This window comes from Hyperoodon ampullatus (genome assembly GCF_949752795.1).
Source record: "Hyperoodon ampullatus genome assembly, chromosome: 9".
Lineage (NCBI taxonomy): Eukaryota > Metazoa > Chordata > Mammalia > Artiodactyla > Ziphiidae > Hyperoodon > Hyperoodon ampullatus.
Genome location: NC_136922.1, coordinates 41127931 through 41149081, shown reverse-complemented (window position 1 = coordinate 41149081; position 21151 = coordinate 41127931). Strand labels below are relative to the sequence as shown.

The 21151-nt window shown below is 34.7% G+C and overlaps 1 protein-coding gene across 6 annotated transcripts in view; it reads right to left on the bottom strand.

Annotated features, from left to right (window-relative positions):
- Positions 1 to 21151, bottom strand: part of DGKB (diacylglycerol kinase beta) — a gene marked incomplete at both ends in the record, with an annotated part of 651556 nt that overhangs the window by 543277 nt on the left and 87128 nt on the right. For 3 of the 6 annotated variants that reach the window (XM_079711689.1, XM_079711690.1, XM_079711693.1), the window contains 3 exons: positions 2098 to 2251; positions 13704 to 13724; positions 17613 to 17689. In XM_079711689.1, coding sequence (XP_079567815.1) covers positions 2098 to 2251; positions 13704 to 13724; positions 17613 to 17689 — 252 coding nt within the window. The remainder of the gene's footprint in view (positions 1 to 2097; positions 2252 to 13703; positions 13725 to 17612; positions 17690 to 21151) is intronic. The other 3 variants (XM_079711691.1, XM_079711692.1, XM_079711694.1) reach the window with 1 other exon arrangement.

Below are 21151 nucleotides of genomic sequence, written 5' to 3'. Positions count from 1 at the left end.
TGTCTCATATAAAAATTTTCAGCCCAGAACACTCGTAAGCTCTGAAACCACACATTAGGACAAACTAAACAGAACTCATTCAGAGAAAACAGCAAGTGTGGGTAGTCCTCTCAGGTCACGGTATAAGGGGAATTATTTCAGGAACAAAAATATTTGATGGGTAGTTAAAGGTTATAAGCATATTAATTGTTCTATATTTTGAAGGGATCAAAATATAGCATATGGAAGGTATACATCTGTTTTAAACAGCTTGAACCAACATGCGATTGCTCGAGGAAAAATATTTTACTTCATTAACAGAAAGGGAAGCAGTACAACATAAGGCTTAATAGTGTGGACTCTTCATCAGATTGCCCAAGTTTTATTTATGGCTCAATCACCTATATCTTAATTATATGTTTTAAGCTTTTTATTTATTAGAGTGCTAATTAGTAAAATTCTCCTCACCTCTTTACCCACACTTCGATATTCTGTGTTGTGATGCTAGGACGGGAAGTCTCAACCAGTGGCTCCCATAGGATACTTAATCCCCTCTCAGGGGATCTATAAGGTCAAATACTATCAGTGATAATTCTGAGATATCATTTGCTTTTTTCACTCTCATTCTCTCATGGGTGTACAGTGGACTTTTCAAGGGGCTACCTGACATGATATGGCAACACAGCAGCGGATGTGGTTATTCAGCTGTCTTCTATGAAGTTGGATGTTAGTCATTTGCAACAGTGTGAAATAATGTCAATCTTCTCATTAATTTTTTTTTGTTTTTGAAAATAGTCATTTTTCATAAAGATGTTATTTTTGACAACATCTGAGGGGACGATCATTGTAATTTCTAGAATGTGTCATCTTTAATATGGTAAATAGAAATAAATATCACCCATATAAACAAGAGCATTTTGGGGTCCTCAATAATTTTCAAGAGCCTAAAAGAGTCCTGAGATTAAAGAGTTTGGGAAACACTGCTGTAGACTACATTTCTCCATTGCCTGATGGAAACCTGTTGGGTTCACAGGGGGCACTAGAGAGACAAGAGAAGGGAGGAGGGAGAAGGGACTAGTTCCTGCCGGTCTATCTGCACTTATCTGTTAGATCTCTCCAGCATCTCACCGTCCCAGGCCCTGGTTCCAGTAGCAAGGCGCTCTAGTCTCCAGCTTACTGCCACACCAAGAAGGTGCAGTGAGCTCCCACAATTCAGTCCTGCACAGACCATGGTGATGCTGTAAGAGGTCTGACTTCCAGGGCTGCACACTCTTCCCTGAGCTCCTGAGCTATCAGAGCCAATCAGGAAGGATCCCCTCCACAGGAGTCTGACAGTGAGACCTGCCAGGCAACACCCACCCCCCAACTCTGCCTCCCAGCTCCAAGAGGTCCTCCTTCCAAGCTTCTGGGTTTTGATGACTCCAACCCAGGGGAGGCATCTGTTTCCTATGGTTCTACCTCAGTTTGTCTCAGTGTTCATCTTCACTTTTTCAACTCTCCAACACTGTTTAACCAGTTTCCTATTGCACATTTTCTAAAGTAATATAGTGAGATTTCTATTTTCCTGACTGTGTGGAGTGATACAATTAGTGACAAGTAGTAATGCATTAGACATCTCTAAAAAGCTACACCTAATGAGAGAACCAACCATCTCTATGGTGACAAACTGAATTAAGTATCTAAGAGAAAAATCTAAACTCTGTTCTGAGCTTACAAATCTAAAAATGTGAAAGTATATTGGTAATTTGAACAACTGATATTAAATACTATGTTTTTACATAACTGCTTTGTGACTACATATACACGTATATATATATACACACACACACATATATATATTCCAGTCATTTAAAAGAGCACTTTGCTATATTTGATGGAAGTATCTCTTAAAATTATTACCTAAACACAGACTTCTAAGACATTGAAATGACAAGTGATGAATAATGATAAAGTATATTTTCTCTAATGTTTAGTTGCACAGTCTTAGTATGAAAGGATAAATCCTGCAATAAAGGTAATTTTTAAACAAATCATCTCATCTTATAGAGAACTTATAATGATTTTTCCCTTTGAGGTTTTTGCATTACATGCATTTTTAAAGTAAATAATTAAACTTACCACCTGAGAGGAGAGCAGGCTTACTTTTTACCATTGGACTAGAATGAGGAAACTTGTTGCTAAATGACATGAAAAGGTGTGTTGTGAAATCATCAGGAAGCTCGGCTTCCAGGAATGTCTTCATAAATAGCTTGAAACCTTCAAAATCTATTGTCTGAAAAAAAAATTTAAACATATATTTTAAGACTCAGCCAATGTTAAGATTTTGTGCTATGCTCAAAAACATTAGTAGGAGACATGACCTCAAACATTTTTAAATCCAAGTCTACAAAAGGAAGGTAACTATTTGAGAACTGAATCGGGCAGTCAGTCCTAGGTTGACACCAGTGATTAGATTTGTATGTTTTACCTGCAATAATGGAGCAAGAAAAGCAGGAGCTTTTCACTCAGACATCTCTATTTCCACAGTATCTATGTGGCCTTAAAATTTTTACTCTTTGAAACTTAATTTCCTCCTCTGTAAATTGAATATAATATTCCCAATCCCGTAAAGTTGTTATGATGATTAAATCAGACAATTATGTGAAGATGTCAGTGCAGAATTATGAACACAGCATGAATACTCAGAAAGAAAGGTATTTCTCTCATCTCCTTTCTTTGTCTCTAATGGTGAATATTGTTTTCAACAATTGGAGAAAGTGGTTGACATGAAAGTTTCACCCTAACACCAAGACGAATGGATATAAAATTCTAAAGTGAAATTCTAAATCTTCCTGTGCAGATTTTCAAAGAAATCTACTTCAAGATCCATGCCCACTCTTACTCACTGCAGGACTATAAAAGCGTCGACATTTACATGCGAAGAACCATTGCTACTTTGAGAATCTCCATGTCCACTTGGGGAAATGGTGATGGGAGCCACCTTCTATCCTCAAGTTAATGAGAGGATTTCACAGGAGCTACTAGGAGAGCTTGCTTTCTCCAAGTAGATGAGGACAGTGGGCCAGGATGTGACTCCTGCCTGGGAAACTGAGGACAAGGATACAGGTACTTGGGACAAAGACAAGAAAATGGTATTGTACTGGGCTTAGCCAACCCTCCTTGTGACTGAAGGGACAATGATGCAGAAATGTTGCCTGGGAAATAGCTGTAGACCTCATGGAAGAGAAGGTCCCTGGAGCTGTGTTGGATACTATCCAGTAGGCCATTTGAAGGAACTAGGAAACCTACAGAGAAGAAACTGAGATAAAGCCACATCTGTCCAGATCAAGAGACTGCAAGGGCTATAGGCCTCATAGGAAGCCCTTGAAGGGCATTTTTTTATTACCCAGTTTAACATAACTGAGATGAAACTAAAAATAAGGAAAAAATAAAACTTGGCAGATTAATGCTCCCAATTTTTTACAGAATCCTGGCAGAGGAGAATAAAATTAATTACATAAACTGATATTTTGGATACAAAAAGTCTATTTTTCCTATGTAAAAATATTGGGATAAGCTGGCAGAGAACAACCAATTTTATTATTGTACTGTTTTGAATAAACCTAAAAGGGAATCAGACATACAGGGGTATCATTACGAGAAAGTAAATTTTTACAGATTAGATTGCATGCCCTTTAAATATATGTACTGTGGGGGCTTCCCTGGTGGCGCAGTGGTTGAGAGTCCGCCTGCCGATGCAGGGGACGCGGGTTCGTGCCCCGGTCCCGGAGGATCCCACGTGCCGCGGAGCGGCTGGGCCCGCGGGCCGTGGCCGCGGAGCCTGTGTGTCCGGAGCCTGTGCTCCGCAACGGGAGAGGCCACGGCAGTGAGAGGCCCGCGTACAGCAAAAAAAAAAAAAAAAAAAAAAAAAAAAAAATATATGTACTGTGTATGCTTTTGTACCTAACATTAACCTCAAGCTAATACAAAACAAAACCAAAAACTTCACTTTATTTATTAATGGTTCCAAGACACTGTCTATAACTTAATCTGACATTTTTGGTTAAACTTAACTTAGTCTTGCTTTGCTTATTAATTCTCAGAAGGGCACTTCAGATGTTTATATTGGTGGCGGTAAAAAGACTTCGTTTCCTTCCATATTTAATGAATCACCTACACCACAGAATACTGTAAATTCTACTAGTGGATTGAACCACAAAACTAAAAACTGTGAATAATATGAATATATAAAGAATAGCATCAATTAGCAGAAGTACTTTCAAAAAGCAACTTGCCACAATGAATGAAGCCAAGGTTTCAAAATACACAGATGAGGCCAGCAGCCAGACTAGTATATCCAAATAAGTTGCCTTGAGGAGGGCACCTATTCTTACTAATAGGATTCCTCAGGATGGCTTATCAAAAGAGAAGTAATCCACACTCAGCTGGATGAGTGACCAACACTTGTCAATAATCTTCAACATGTAAGAAGGTCTATGGAGAACGCAGGAGTTAATTTTATATGCAAAGTTATAGGAAATTTGTACGGTAAACATTCACAAGCATTGTGATTAAAATCAATGTTACTTATAGTTGCTTTTCTTCCTGTACCCTTTTGTAGTCAGCACTGTGTTTGGAAACATAACAGATGACAGAGCATGGTATTGAAGTCAGACTACCTAGATCAACTCTCAGATCCAACACTTTCCAACTGTGTGACAGTGGGCAATTTATTAAGCTCTCTGTGCCTCAAATTCTTCATCTATAACACAAACCTCTTGATTTGCTAGGAAGAATTCCAAATAGTATTTGACGAATGAGCCTTAAAACCATATTAACTTAAATGTTTCCATTTAACAAATCATTATATGGTTCATTGTTTTTTGCTGGGTGTTTTTTTTTAATTGTTGTTGTTTATTGTTTTTCATTTGTTTTTGTTTTGTTTTTTGAGAAACCAGGTAATAAAATGTGAACAAAAGACTATAAATGCTGAACTTTTTTCTCTGAATCTTCCTTTACAATAAGATTATATCTTAAAGCAATTATTTCAAGCCAAGGGTTTGACGTGGTAACACAGGAAAACAACAACCAACCAAACAACCAACAAAAACAAAAACAAGTACTTCAGAATAAAATGATTTTGTTTCATATTCCAATACCTCCACTCACCACCTGAGTGATTTGGGGCAAGAAACGTATCTGCTCTTTTTAAGGAAAAATCTGCCACATCCCAAGTGTGATAACCCACACAGGACCTCCTTGAAATTGGTGCTTGTGATTTAATGAGGAAAACCAAAAAATAGCCAACCAAAGGAAGAAGTGAACTTAATGCATGACATCCCTCTTAATAAGGAATACATTTCTCCTTGGTCCTTCTTTTTCAGATCTCAGGAAAACTTTCTGAATTTTCTCCAGTGTAGCTCTCTCTTGCTCAGCAATGAAAAAATAGCTTAGTTTTATTATCTGACATCTCTACACCTTAATTTCCTCCATATAAGATCAACTGTTCAGCATTGCTGCCTAAATGTAATAATAAATTGATGTAAAGCACTTAACACACCCTTGGACACATAGGATGTAAAAGAAATAAAATAGTAAAAAAAAAAAAAAAAAAAAAAAGAAAGGAATAAGTAAAAAGAAGCACTTGTTTGAGGTTAGATGGGTTTTTTCATTATCTTAATTGCCCACCTCTTTATTGGTCCAGGAAACTAGAATTTCATTGCATTTTTCCAAATCTAACCCTCTGTTTTTTGGGTCTTAGATATTTTTGCTGCAATTTTTCTGTGTCAGGCAACATTGGCAAATTACTGCCTTCAGAAAGCAAGCCTTTAAAAATAGATTATCTTCCTTTAAAAAAAAATAAAAAGTTATCATAGACATAAGAATAGAATAAAGATTTCCCTAGTTCTTAAATGATTTCCATGAGATGATGTCATCCTATTTATGACTGAAGTTTTACTGATGATGTCAACTTTTTCCTCCAACTTCTTTACATTATTGGTGGCAGCAAACTTCCTTTCTCTTACATTTCCTGTCATTACACACAGCTTACAATGCTGCAAAACCCAAACTTCTTCAGAGCCAAAAGGCAGCTGCTTCAGTGTTTCAGATTCACTGAGGAATTAGTCTTCAATGCCTTTACTGGTTAACCCATTTCTTTCTTATTAGCAAAAGATTTTCCAATCTTTTCTAAAATTCTATGTTGTCCAAAGTACCAAACATTTCTGTAAGTGGATAATGTCCTCAATCTATATATTTTCCTTATCTCATGATTTAGCAGAATATCTTAAAATTTAAGTACCTTATTTTCTACTGCTATCATCTAGCAGCATTAGCACTGGTTTTTGAAGACTGTGACCTTTAAATAGAATGAGATCATTTATATGCATAGCAATAGAAACACTAATGAAAAAAGTAGGGTCAGGCAATTGAATGAGTGTTCAAAAATCAAACTGGCTGTAAGCTCAAAGACAGATACACCAAATGATGTTTAAAATTTTGAAAACTGCTTTTTCGTTTTCTTTTTTCCTGAAGGAACAGGCACAGACTATTTAGGGAGATAACACAGAGAATCTGTAAAGAATACAAACTTGGGAAGCTGCTCAGATGTTGTTGCCAAGTTGGCACAAATCCAAAAACATATTTCTATATGCCTTTCATTACTATATCTGACCATCTGGTTTCTTGGTTTAAATCCCTGCTAATACTAAAGAAATAACTCTAGTATTCATCCAAGTAGATTCAAAGTGAATGAAAATAAATGTCGTCATTCTATCATTACTTTAATTTATTTTGGCAGTCTTGGGATGAAGATTTTCTCATATTCAGCAAACGTTCATCATGCATACATCCACTTTGTACTGGGCTCTGTTCTCGGTGGTGTGTAAAGATGTTACTGATACATGCAAAACTCCTTCCACCAGGAGGCTTATCTTCTAATGAAGGAAATTTAAAAAACCCCAAAATAAACAGGATAAATGTACATTGTCTGAAGGTATTAAATGTTGACTAAAAAAATAAAGGAAAGGTTTATATATGGGGGAGGGGTGCTTACAGTTTTAAATCTGAGGACTAGGAAATGAGAATCGATTCTTTGAATAAAGATTTAAATGAGATGAGGGAGAGAGCTTCATACATATTTGGAGAAAGAACATTCCAGATCAAACAGGTGGTGCAAATATCCTGAGGTATTAAGACGGTCTTGTTTTAGAGGATTTGCTGTAGGAGCTAGTGAGGAAGAACAGGGGTCCAGAGCAGGACTGAGGGAGGACTAGAGTCATAGAGAAAGAGGATCTTTGGTGGTGTGTGGATGGGGGCTGATCCTGTAACATGTACTAGACAGTCAATAAAGCATTATGGTTTTAAGGTAGAGTGAGAGGAACAGTTACTGGAGGGATTGCAGCAGGAGATCACATGGTCTAACACATTTTAACAGGATCATGTGACCATAATAGGATCATAAGACTCTTTTATATAATAGGATCATTTTATATAATAGGATCTTATAACTTTTATATCACACAAAAGAGTCCAATTTTCACATTTTCTAACAAACTTGTATACACGGCTGATTAATAAGTGATCTTTAAAAGAAAAAAGGAATCATTGAACTATTATAGATTAAGGTACTAGCTAAAACCATTCACAAAGAAATGACTTTAATTCATTTACCAGCAAGTATGGACTGAGTACCTACTATGTGTACAATACTCTTGGCTACTGGGCAAAAGAACTCTGATCAAATGAGGTAGGCGGTAACTTAAATTAGAGGCTTTCTTTCACCATTTCCATTTCAATTCTGCTGTCTAATTTATATCATTAACTAATTTTATTAAATTAAACATTGATGTAAAAGTCATTGAACCAAAGTATATAAATTAATATGTAGCATGGCTAACTTCCTGAGATTTCAAATACATATTTTTATATTAAAATATTTTAAGAAAAATGTGCACTTTAAATGTCTGATTGTTTATGCTTATTTTGTATTGCAATTTATTGTTCATTACTTCAAATTTCAGAGAGCTCCTTGACAGTCTCCTAAAACTGCCATGGAGAAACTTCTGTTAAAGATAAAGAGTGAAAGTGAAAGTGTGAATTTCACACTGGATTTTTAAAGCTTAGTTGTGGCAAATGAAATTATTTTTACTACCTCAGAGATGCATAATTTATTAGTTGTACTTGTCTTTACCTAAAACTAACATTTATTAAGTCTCAGTAAAGAGAAAATTAGAAACATGTTTTTCAGTAAGACGATAAATGGCAAGAATAACAAACAACGCTACTCCAAGTTATTTTAGTAATTATGAAATACAAATAATGGATTGGAAGAATTTTAAGCAGATTATTCTTATCGTGATTTTCAGTATATCTTGTGATCAAGAGTCTGTATCCAACTACATTTTGTACTTAGCAGGAATCCACTTTCACGGAGTAGGACGTCGTCTTGCCTATGTTTCAGTGCTGTCACTAGAACTGCTGTGAGCTGTTACTGAGGCACACACCAAATGCTCTAAAAGTTATTTCTCCTCAAAAAATAAAACTCAATAAAGACTTTGGGAACAACTATGCATATATAATTTTCATTAATAATGTCAGTTTTTAATGACTGCTTACTTGCATCTTTACTTTGAAAGAAAATTTCCAAAGGGAGTTCTCTTAATGAAGGTATGTGTGCAGGTAGAATTACAAGTATCTCTTCTTCCCTGCTAGACTGTAAGATCCAACACAACACTGCATCACATAGTGCTTAAAATAGTGTCTTTTACATTGTAAGTCCTCCTTATGTATTTGAAGTATGGACAGTGGAATAGCAAAAAAAGAAGAAAAAAATAGCACAATTTCACTCAATTACCTCTTTGTAGGAAATCTAACAACAAAGAAAATTGATTCAGGTAGGATGGTAAGAATTTATGAAATAGAATAAATAGAAAAAGCTTCTAAGCAGGAATATACTGTTTCACTTAATAAATCTCTAATGAGATTATTTTAAAGTATAATAGCATATGGCTATATATTTAACATTGCAGCAGATTAAAATAAAATAAAATCAACAAACTAATGATAATAAAATAACCAAAAATTTGGTATGGTTTCAAATATATACTTTCCTATAAATTCTATTCTTTCTAACCCATCAAGGCCCCAATATACCAGGGTTATTATTGGGAGAAATATCACGATGGGAAGGTGTAGAAGACAAACTAGGAAATAGTCAGCCAGCACGTGAGAGTGAGGGATGGACATTTTACAACTGGGTAAAGACTGAAGAATTCAGGGCTTAAGAATTCCCTGAGTTGAAGCATTTTGTCAGCAATTTGAAAATATATGTAATAGTTTGACACTTTTTGATAGCAAAGATCATCTTGACCATTTCTATTTCTCCCACAGGTCCAGATACAATATCCAGTATATAACATACATGCAATAAATGCATTTGGGATGCAACCCAATAATTTTTGTTCCAAGTGCTTTTCTCACTTTCTGTATATTTATCTCTCACCAGTGCATGCTTTTACGCCAAACTCTTTCTTAAAGCCTCCAGATCTCCTTTTAATCTTCATAGTTAGTGATACATTCTATTATCCATAAGTGGAAAAATAAAATTAGGTGTTTGCTTAATACGTTTGTTGCATATAATGGAAACTCTCTAAATGTTATTGTGTTCCAGGAACTGCACTAAGTATTAATATGTTATGTGTATGCTATACTTCAATCCTCACAATAACCCCTTAAGTAAATGCTACTATCACTCCTATTTTATAGATAGAAAGCTGAGGCTCAGAAAACTCGAGCAAATTGCCCAAAGCCAAAAGCTCCTAGTTAGTGCCAAGGACCTAAATATTTCTGACTTCAAAGGCTACTATGTTATAGTTAATCGAAGTATAATTCTATAGACAGATTTTGATTTTTCAATATTCATACCTAGTACAACTGGTTTATCACCGTCAAATGTATTGACTAGTGTATCAATAAACTAGCCATTAGAGAAAAAAGGGAAATAAAATAAAGCATAAAAATAAAAAGTAATGGCATAACTATCTCTACTCAGTTCCACAATCTTGAAAACTGAGTTGACCGTAACTCTTTTTGACATACTAAGTGTAACCTATTACTTTTTTTTTTTTAACCTATTACTTTTGACCATATATCTGCAATGTGTTCTAACTCTGCCCCTGGCCTCTATTACAATCCCAACTGCCCTCCCAGTTTTCATCATTTGATTGGACTGCTCCAATAACTCACACCTGGTCTTCTCTTTAACTCAAGCTTGTTGTTCACATTGGCTTTAGAAGTATTTTCCTAAGTGGACAATTTAACTCGTTGATCTTAGGAATATCATTCACGATTTCCTTTACCTATTAAAAAAACCCTTAAAATCCTTAGACACTCTAGGCCTTTCTACACAAATCTCTAGATTTATTTTCCCCTAATATCCTTAAATGTACTTCTGCTCAAAAAAACTATTCCTGTTGATGAAAACACACAAACAAAAACAACATACAAACCTTAAGATAAGTTTTAGTTGTAGCAAGCACCTAAAGAGTTTGCTCAACTCTCCCTGAAGAAGTGAAAAAGATCATCTGAGGATCCCAGCATCACTTTTTCTCTAACCTGATTTTTAACTCATATAAATTATTTAATAAATGTTATGAAAGAAATGAAAGAGCAACCTACACAGAATGTTTAAATACTGCATATCAAAGTTAGCTGTTATGATTAAACTCAGGAGAGTTACTAGTTTATTTTTCAAATTATTTAACCTTGTTTTTAAAACTCATCTGTAGAGAAAGCAATTGGAAGCAATTAGTATAATTGTATTTTATATACCCTAAATATTTACCTATTGTTAAATTTCTGTATATTTATTACAGAACATTAAGGGAGAAATGGATCAACTGTGACATATCAACTGTAACAGATATCACCTAGCCACGTGAAGCAGTCAAATCATTAATCCAAGCTTTCAATTTAGGATAGATGTAGCAGATGGTCCGTTCTCAAATTCTAGATGTTTTCATAGATATAAAATAGTTTGTTTTTTTTGTAAATGTTGAGATTTGATCCTCAGTGCAATTAAAAGAAACCTGCAAGAAGTTATTCAACTTGATTTGTTTAATTATGACATAACTAATTAATCTCACAAGTATCCATGCAAATATTTTCTCAAATTGTTGGATGTGGTTCCATTCTATGCAAGAGCAATTCTCTGAGTATCAAGGCATAAAAACTGAAGCCACATGGCGAAATAAAAGTTACTATGTATTTCAACAATAAGTAATACACGTCAAAATTGGGTTAATAACAATTGTAGTAGGCATTTTATTCTTCAATTTGCTGCTACGTTTTCAAAACTGTGTTCTGGTTGTAGCTTTGATAAGAGGAGGAAGATGACTGAAATTGTGCTGATAGTAACAGGGAAGAGAAGCAGAAATACTGGTTAACATGTTACATCCATTCCTTGCTAACTAACTGTCCTGGCGTTTATGCAGTTGTGAGAGGTGGAGCAAATACAACAGACACTATAACTACTGCCAGGACAGCACTCTGGATTGCAACCAGGCCTGATAGGGAAGCAAATCCCATGTCATGTCCTCCACTCATACCTCACAGTAGAAGGAAATTAATTTAGCGTTGGGAAAGACATCAGAGTGACAGCGTTATATTTACTACTTTATAGATGAGGAAAGTGAGGCTCTGAGAAAATCAAGGTTACAGGATTGGTTGGGGTGTGTCTCAGATATTCTCCCTTTCACCTTTCATAAATTTTCCAGAACTTTCATATGAAATCATGCTGCTCCTTACAGCGTGATCCACAGCCACTGCCTCAAAACATCAATGGAACACCTGGCAGACAGAGACTTAAGTATTTTGCATATACTTTAGAATTTAACCCTTTTCACAACTCAGTAGAGACAATACTCTCTTCCTTTTATAGATGAACAAACTCAGGCTAGGAGAGATGAAGTAACTTGTCCAAGACGTGCTTATATGTGGCAGATACGGATTTGAACTCAGTTCAGTTGGAAACCTAAGACCCCTAAGACCATGTTTTCTCTGTTACACTTTCCAGGTGCTTTCTTTAATGGCAAAGGTTGAATTTGGTTCTGGAAGTACAATTATAGCTTACAATACAAGGGTGTTTATATCATTGCTAATAATTATAATAGTGTCAATATCCTTGTTAAAGACATCTAAAATATACATTAGGCAGCAGCACTACAAAATGTAGGTTCTGAAATCCCAGGTTTCTTATTAAGGGGTTGAAGCAACTCACTAGTCTGAATAACACAAACCCAATACAGAGTACTGAGGACAAAGATAGAGTACGCCCAGGGAGCTAAGAAAATTTAACTCAGCTTTAGGCCAAGAATCATCTACTGACAGGAAATGTAAAGAGAAAACCCTACACTCACAGAACACTGATAAACAAAGAACACACATAGAGTAATAAGTATGCATGCCCTCATTCTTTTTCCTTTTGGCTACCCTCAGCTTTCCGCATTCTTTCTACTCTGCAACTGAAATTGCTTCCCTAACTAAACAACTGCATATAGAACAAAGGCTGAGCCAGGAAAAGGAAGGAAGAAGCTCATTCTACTGACCCCAAGAAAAGATGCTCATTTGCCACCAGTTTTCAAACAGCCTGGAGCAGGGATGAAGGTTGTGCAGAATGGTGTGTTTGTTGAGTAAAGTGTTCAACAAATGCCCTTTAAAAACTAGGGCCTGCTTAATAAAAGCAACTGTTTACTCTGAGGAGTTGCCTCCTAACAACATAAAGCTCATGTAGACTGTCTTTGGGGGAGCTAGTAGGTTTCCACAGAGGTCAGGGATGAGATCAGGGAAAGGCCATCCCGTGAAAGGGGCTGGTAAAAATCATTACCGACAATGAGTTGCCATTTCAGCTGTGCTTCATCCTAGGAGACTGTAGTATGTAGGACCAGTGTCTAAGTCAGTCAAGATCATTCTGATGTAATCAATTGTACTGGGACATGTTGGGGATGAAACTGCAGTGCTTGTTGTCATTGAAACAAGAGGGAAACTTGTGAATAAGAAGTAACTAGTACATATCCAGTATTGTCCAAGGGAGACAATGTTATGGTTTTAGACAGCTCATGCATTTTAGTGAGATATATTCCCAGTAGGATATAAACATCCATTTAGAGAACTCAAAAATGTGTTGTAATTCTAGGTATCCAACAGAACTATGGACCTAAAACTTCCTTGACAAAATGGACTCTACTAGGAGAGAGTGGTTGAAACAATAGATGGATTGCTCTTTTTCCCAGGAGGGGTAAAATCAAGAGCTTTTTCACTCATATTTTCTTCACAGATTCTAACAGCATTGTAGACCAATTAAAAAGTCCTTATCCATCTCATTTAAAAGCAATTATTAAATCTCCCACTGTAAAATAATAATTTAAGACTTTCATTAAATAGATCATTTTACCAGAGCCTGATTATATTTCAGTGAAATCAGAAAATTAAGTTCAAGAGTCTACAAAACTGAAGCCTGCACTCTGGACCCCTTTTGATTCTACTGAGGTATCAGCTCCTCCATTTGAGTCTTTAATTTAAACAAATATCAGTCACTTATAACTTTATAAGTATTACAGTTAATATTGTATATTATATGAATCTTATTGGTACAGAAGTATAGCTCAGTGATATGGATAAGAAATTCATAGCTCACATCAGAATAAAGAAAGAAAATACAGATTTTAATAGAAAAGAAAATGTCTTACTTGTTTAAGAATGTCTTGTTTCTGCGCATGCAAGGAAAGAAAGAATACGTGTGTTAAGGTAAGATAATTTATACTTATCAACTCATATTGCTGATAATTTAACCAAAAAGTCAACTTTACAGATTGATTTTAAAGCATACCCTAGATCCATGGGTCTAAAAATGTGGTTCCAAAATTGCAGCTTCAGTATCAGCTGGAAAACTGATAAAAACAGAAAATTTTGAGCCCCATTCCAGAAACTAAGGTGAGGCGGCAACAACCTCTGTTTTAAGAAGAACTCCCAGGTGATTCTGATGCCAGCTAAAATTTGAGAATCATTGAATCAATCAATCTTAGAATGTAATAAGCAAACAGTTCTAATTGACATGAGATATATAATGAATAACACATACAGTATAATTAAAACCTTCCAGAGAAGAATGTGAAAATATAACAGTATAAAGATATATTCAATTATACTTATTCCCCACTCCTATTTCCTTCTATTAGAATAACATACCTAGCCTCTCTCCACCCCTTTAAAGACAAATATCTTTCTATACATAAGCCACTGCTTAATTTCTTCCCATCTCTTTAGATGTCGATGAAATAATTTGGTGTGGAATTTGGAATCCAGGGAAAAAATATTTATATATGCAATGCCAAACTGATTCTTTCTCATAGTATAAAATTCTATGACTCTCATGAATCAGTTATATCTGAGATGTTCTGAGTGTGTTTTACTATGAACCTTCTCACTAGCACTGGATGGCCACTACAATCTACCTGTAATCATACTCTTTATATTGTCCACATAAGATTAGGTGGAAACTATTAGGCATCTCTTACCTTGTTGGGCATGAGTCAGTAATAATTATGTGCAATGGAACATGCTATGCTCATTACAGAAGCAATGTAATGCTTGCAATGACATGCAATGTCATTCAGTGAATGTGAAATACCTTTCCCTTTCCCTTATCCTTCTCATCTCCTCAGGTCTTCCCTCTCATTCTAATGGCCTAGCCAATTAAGTGAAGAGGAAATGTCTTAAACTGGGATCCCAGACAACCAGATTTTAACTACGGTTATTGTCACAAACCTAGATGGTTAATCTTGGGAAAGTCATTTTACTTTTCTTTTTTTTTTTTTTTTTTTTTTTTTTTTGCGGTACGTGGGCCTCTCACTGTTGTAGCCTCTCCCGTTGCGGACCACGGGCTCCAGACGCACAGGCTCAGCGGCCATGGCTCAGGGGCCTAGCTGCTCCGTGGCATGTGGGATCTTCCCAGACCGGGGCACGAACCCGTGTCCCCTGCATCGGCAGGCGGACTCTCAACCACTGCGCCACCAGGGAAGCCCCATTTTACTTTTCTTAAGATGAGTTTCTTTACTTAAAAACTTTATAATCATATTTGTTTGGTTATCTAAACACCTTTCTCAAGTTTTTATTCTTAAAGAATCTTTAAAGCCATTGTTTAAATTTATATTTTATGATTCTGTCATTTATTTCCTCATAGGAATTAAAAATGAATGAATCATCCATACATTACACGATATTTCTCCTCTATTCAAATAGACTTAAACAGGTCACATTTTCACTGGATTAAGCTTTTATAAACAGAGCTTTTATAATTCAGTAGTTCAAGTGAATCACAAGAAAAATAATGCATCTACTATTTAAGCAGCTTTACTTTGTAAAGGGGAGAATCAATTTAAGAGATATTTAAGAAGTTTTCTCTTGTAAATACATTTTATATGGATGATACAAGCCATCTGCATTTTAGAAAACAAAGTATTAGTCATTTACTCTAAAGCGAGACTAGATTAATCACTTTTCTAATTTTTCTTGTACAACTGAACATCAATTAGGTAGTCACTCATCTATGCCTACTTTGGGCTCAACTTGACCAGTCAATAGAGAGTGGTAACTGCACATGTGAGTTGACAGTATGAATTATGTCCTACTATTAAAGTAACCTTTTATAAACTTGATGAAGGCATGTACTGAACAGAATCTCTAGGTCTTAAAGATTTATTTCTAAACACTGAATACTCCTAAATATTTCCTATTGGCTTTTGTAAGATACATACTAGTATTTAAAAGACTCATAAAAACTTAAAATTTTTCTCCTGATGGGAAAATACCTATCAGCTTTAAAATTTAAGAGTGGTTTCACTCTTAAATTAGAAATACTTTTGGGTCTTAATGAGATCTAACTTTTTTGTTTTTCAACTGTTCATTATTTTAATAATGCATTTCAAGAGCAGATCTGTGCACTTATGGAGAGGTATTACATTATTGAAAAGGCTGACATCATATGTGTGTCTAACAATGAATCTAGTAATTACCTCAATAAATCCAGGACATGGTGACTGATAATCCTCATGAAACATATAATATCAGTAAGACTAAGTCTTGAGAGTCCTTTAAATAAGAAATAATTGAAGCAAAAAGTCTACTTTGCAAACAAGATCACATTCCAACTGAATTTATAGCTGACAGCTATCTTTAGGGGGAAAAAACTGTTTTTCTCTCTGTATGTAGATTAGATAACGTGCATGTTTTCAACTATGATTGGAAAATGTAAATATTAATGAATTTTTTGGGTCTTACAGCAATTCAGTAAAGCTGTCATCTTTACCTTTCCAACCCTGCTTTCTTGGTCTTTGAGATTTTCAGTTCTACCAATTTATCTGCCAACACTCTTTCTCTCACTCTAAAGCATCTAGGAAAATAAAATGTGAGGAAAGTGTAGGCCAGATGCCTGCTTTTTTCCCTCATGATATAGGCAAACGGGAGTAGTTTTAAATTGTCTATTTTCTGCATCATTTGTAGGCACTAAACATTAACTTTATTTTAAAAAAAGAAAATAAATCTTAGGTTAAAGAACTTTAAAAGGTATAATTATGTATCAGAATGTAGACAGAATAAAAATATGGAAGGAAAAATAGTAAATATTGGAGTAAGAATAGTATTGGAAATACTAAAAGGAAATTATAAAACAATATGAACATTTTGAGGTCAGAATTTAGAGATTCGGTTTTGACTAAAATATTAGTTCTATGAATCCCAGAGAAGTTAAATATTAAGGACCAAGAACTTTGCTTTTGTAAACATTCAAAACCACAATGATAACGAAAACAAAAAACAGATCACATTTTAATCAGCAAACAAATCTATCTAATGAATGGCTAGATAATATATCCAGGCAAAAGAGTCTTCTACAAAGGGCAGTTTCTTTTAGCTCCCATACAACCCAACTGTCACTTGGTGAAGCTGCAAAAGAACTTACAGCAATGATGATCAAACATTTAATATGTAACATTTCTCAGCTAACCTTGTCTTAAAGACAAGGTTATTAACAAATAATTAGGGAGGGAAAGACATTCATTCAAGCAAGGTGTTTCAAAGCAATTGACAGGACATCAAGTTTTTATAGGGAAAGATTCATAAGCTTATTGGTAACAGGCTAAAACAAGATAAGGAGAAAAAATTCCTCTCTTTGTATCCAAGCCTGCTCTTTAAAGTAAGAGACCACTTATATCCATCACAGAATCTTTCTTCAGTCAAGGGAATACTGCCTGCCCCATGCCAATGTTCATTTGGGGTTAACATCTGTAGGTCATAGAGTGAGAGTCAGACACACTTTCTCTCCCCTTCTATCTAAAACTGTTTCCTGACTTTTAGGAAAAGAACCTAGCATGTATTATAAATAATCTATACACTTCCAAGCACACAATATAGAAATGTTGTTTTCATTAGCAAAATGGTTTTGGATGAAAAAAGTAGTACACCATTTAATGTATCTTCCAGAATAGCATTTCATTATGAATTTCATTTTGTATATGAATATCTATTTCCAAAAACTCTTTATTAAGAAATCCCTCCTCCAAACATCTATATGAAACTTAAATAAAGAAAAAAGGTTTTACCCCTTCAGGATTATACTTTGCAAGCACACCATTACCATGGAATTCTTCAAGAACGTCTTTTAATTTCTTTGTAGAATCTATAAGAAATAGAAAACACACAAATTATTTATATATGCTACTGTGGTTATATAATCCAGTCCAGGAGCAAAGACTTCTTAAAATATAAATAAATATCATCAGATATTAAATTTTAAGACAAACATGCAAAATGTTCTTTACCATTTTTGAAGGACTATCTAATTGGAAAAGACAATCACAAAAAAAGAAACAGGGGAATTCCCTGGCAGTCCAGTGGTTAGCACTGGGTGCTTTCACTGCCCGGGCCCAGGTTCAATCCCTGATCAGGGAACTGAAATCCCGCAAGCTGTACTGCAGGGCCAAATAAAACCAAACAAACAGGAAAAAGTATGTTTTGACCAAGAATGGGGACACTGCCTATGTATTATACGAACTAATGTGCAAATAAATAAATGAATAGGTAGTATGCTTCTTCCCTGTTTCTTTTGATAACATAACTTCTAAACTAATGAAATAGTCTTAGTTTAAAAAAAATAGGTATTCTTTGTTGAACTTAACAATACACAGTACATTTTTCAAGAATCAGTCTATTAACTAATAATAGCCCTGCTGAATAAATAAGAAAAATAGAATCCATTCAGAGGCAAACTATAGATCTTAGTATTTTGCAGGCATTTTTAGAGAGAATTTTCTAAACATACATAAAGCTCAACTTATTTTATATTAATTAAGAAAAAAGTTTAGATATGTTATGAAAAGTATTTTAAATTATGTTTTGTCAAAATTTTTATAATTTTCAGGAGTTTTATCATATTAAGATGGTAACAAAAGAATCTTGAATTAATGCATGAAATAATGTCATGGAAGAACACAAATATTATGAGACTTAAAAATTATATATAAATATAATCAAATATACGTATTCAGTCTACTAACATAATGTTCTCATAGTTATCAAAATATAATTTTGACTAAGAAATCTCAGAATTATATATGTAAATGAGAGGAAAACAACACCTAACAAATACTGCTGTCATTTAAATATTCAATCAGTTTAAATAACAGTGATAAAAACAGCTTGAAATTAAAATGTGGGAAATAATAAAAAGATTTTTAGTTTCCTATTAGGGAACAGGGCATGGATATTATTTCCTAGCATTTGAATATAATCTTTCCTGCCTACCTGCTAAGACTCAGTAATTTTTGAATCATCACGAAACATGTTCCAGTTCCCAAAAAACTAATTTACAAATAAGCTTTTGAAACACTCTTAAAAAATACACTCTTAGATGCCCATCAAATGCATCATGCCTATATTTTACAAATTATACTTTCATTTGTATTTATAAATTTGTTTCTTTATACCATAAATTCTGTTTAGTTTTATATGTATGTGACTATATTTTTTTATTGTGATAAAATTCACACAACATAAATTTACCACTTTAATAACCATTTTAAAGTATACAATTCAGTGGTTTATTAGTATATTCACAATGCTGTGCAACCATCACCACTATCTATTTCCAGAACATTTTCTTCATCCCCAAAAGAAACCCCAAAACCCTGGATTTTTCATACAAATGAAATTATATAATGTATTGCCTTTGTGTTTGACTTCTTTCACTTAGCATAAAGCCTTCAAGGTTAATGTATGTTGTAGCATGTGTCAGTAGTTCATTCCTCTTTACAGGTAAAAAATATTCCATTTTATGAATATACCACATTTTGCTTATTCATTCATCAGCTGATGTGCATTTGAGTTGTTTCCATGAATAATGATGCTATGAACATTAACATATACATGTTTTTGTTCAAATATACGCTTCAGTGCTCTTGGGTATATGCCTAAGAGGAGAATTGCTGGGTCATATGGTAATTCTATGTTTAACGTTTTGAGGAACTGCCAAACAGATTTTCACAGGGCTGTACTATTTTATGTTACTATCAGCAACGTATGAGGGTTCCAGTTTTTCCGTATCTTTGCCAATAATTGTTATTTTTTAGTTTTTTAATTAAAGCCATCCTATGGATATAAAATGGTTTTGATTTGCACTTGAGTAGTCATTTACTAATGACTAATGATCTTGAACACCTCTTCATGTGCGTATTGGCCATTTGACCATTTTTTAACTGGGTTGTTTGTCTTTTTGTTGAGATTCTCTGGGTGTGTGTGTGTGTGTGTGCGCGCGCACGCACGCGTGCACTATAATGTGCTTGAAGCCCGTACAGATTCCTATGTATAAATATTTTTCATTATATATCTTGCCAGCACTTTCAATACTGTGATCAAGGTTAATTTGTTATTCTGTGTCTCTTGCTAAATTGAAGGTTTCCCTACGGAAGAAAATGCACATTTTCATTTTTGCACAGCATTCAATTTATTACAAAGCTGAAACAATAGAATTGCAATAAATATTGGGATTGAAATAATCACAGCTATTCCTAGAATACAACAAATTACAGTAATTGCTTTGATGTGCACCTTGGCAGAAACTTATACTACTTCAGAGACCAGGTGCTATATTAAAAAGAGACATGAAGCTGACTCCTTACTCCCAAATCCTTCTCTGTGGATGATAAAGCACTATTCTAAGTTAGCAGAACACCTTTTACTTCCTCTTGTTTATAGATGTAGATTCAGACCCTTCTGTACATACCTACAGAGACATACATATATAGATGTGTAAATCCTGGAATAATATAACCCAATAGACTATTTTAACCATAGCTTGGCTCCATGATAAAACTGAAGGGGAAAAAAAAAAAAAAAAAGAAAAGAAAAGAAAAAAAAAACTGAAGGGGAAGAAGAAAAATTTGGTTTCTTAATCACAGGACTTCCACAGAACTTCAGAGATACCACCTGAAGATGGGCTTTTCATTTCACATGTGCATAGGAATACACAATCAGTAATCATTTATAAACGCCCTGGAGAAAGCAACAGCCTTCAAAATTATTCACGTCACTTTTTAACAGTCTACTGGTCATAGTTTACACTGGAATATTCTTAGTGGGAGACCACTAGGAATAAATTAATGAATTAAGAGCCAAAATCTCTATTTCTGTGACTGCATTTTCCATGAACTGAGGCTCAGTGATGATCTTGGTCTGGGACAATTTAAGAAGCTCTGATTCATATTCAGATGAATCATCATCAACTCAACTTGCTCCTTTTCCAATTCTCAAGTTCCATTTTTAACGTCTTGACATCTGAAGTTTACCCACAGTCCAATTCCCACTTCACAATCTAGTTTAGAACCTGGAGCCTTATCTTGCTCTTCTATTCATGTCCCAGTAAACGTTTTGGGTCCAACCTTCCTGAGACTAAAGTCTTGACTTTTCCAGCCAATCTGTTATAGATGGAGATTGTACATGGAACATCAGAGGGTTCCAGATATCTTGCCTTAGCCCTGTAGTAGTTAAACAGAATTCCCTTTTGTAAACTGTCTACATATCTGCTTGGATTCCCAAATTGCACTGGATTGTGAAATACCTACTGCTGTGTTCTACATATCTTTAC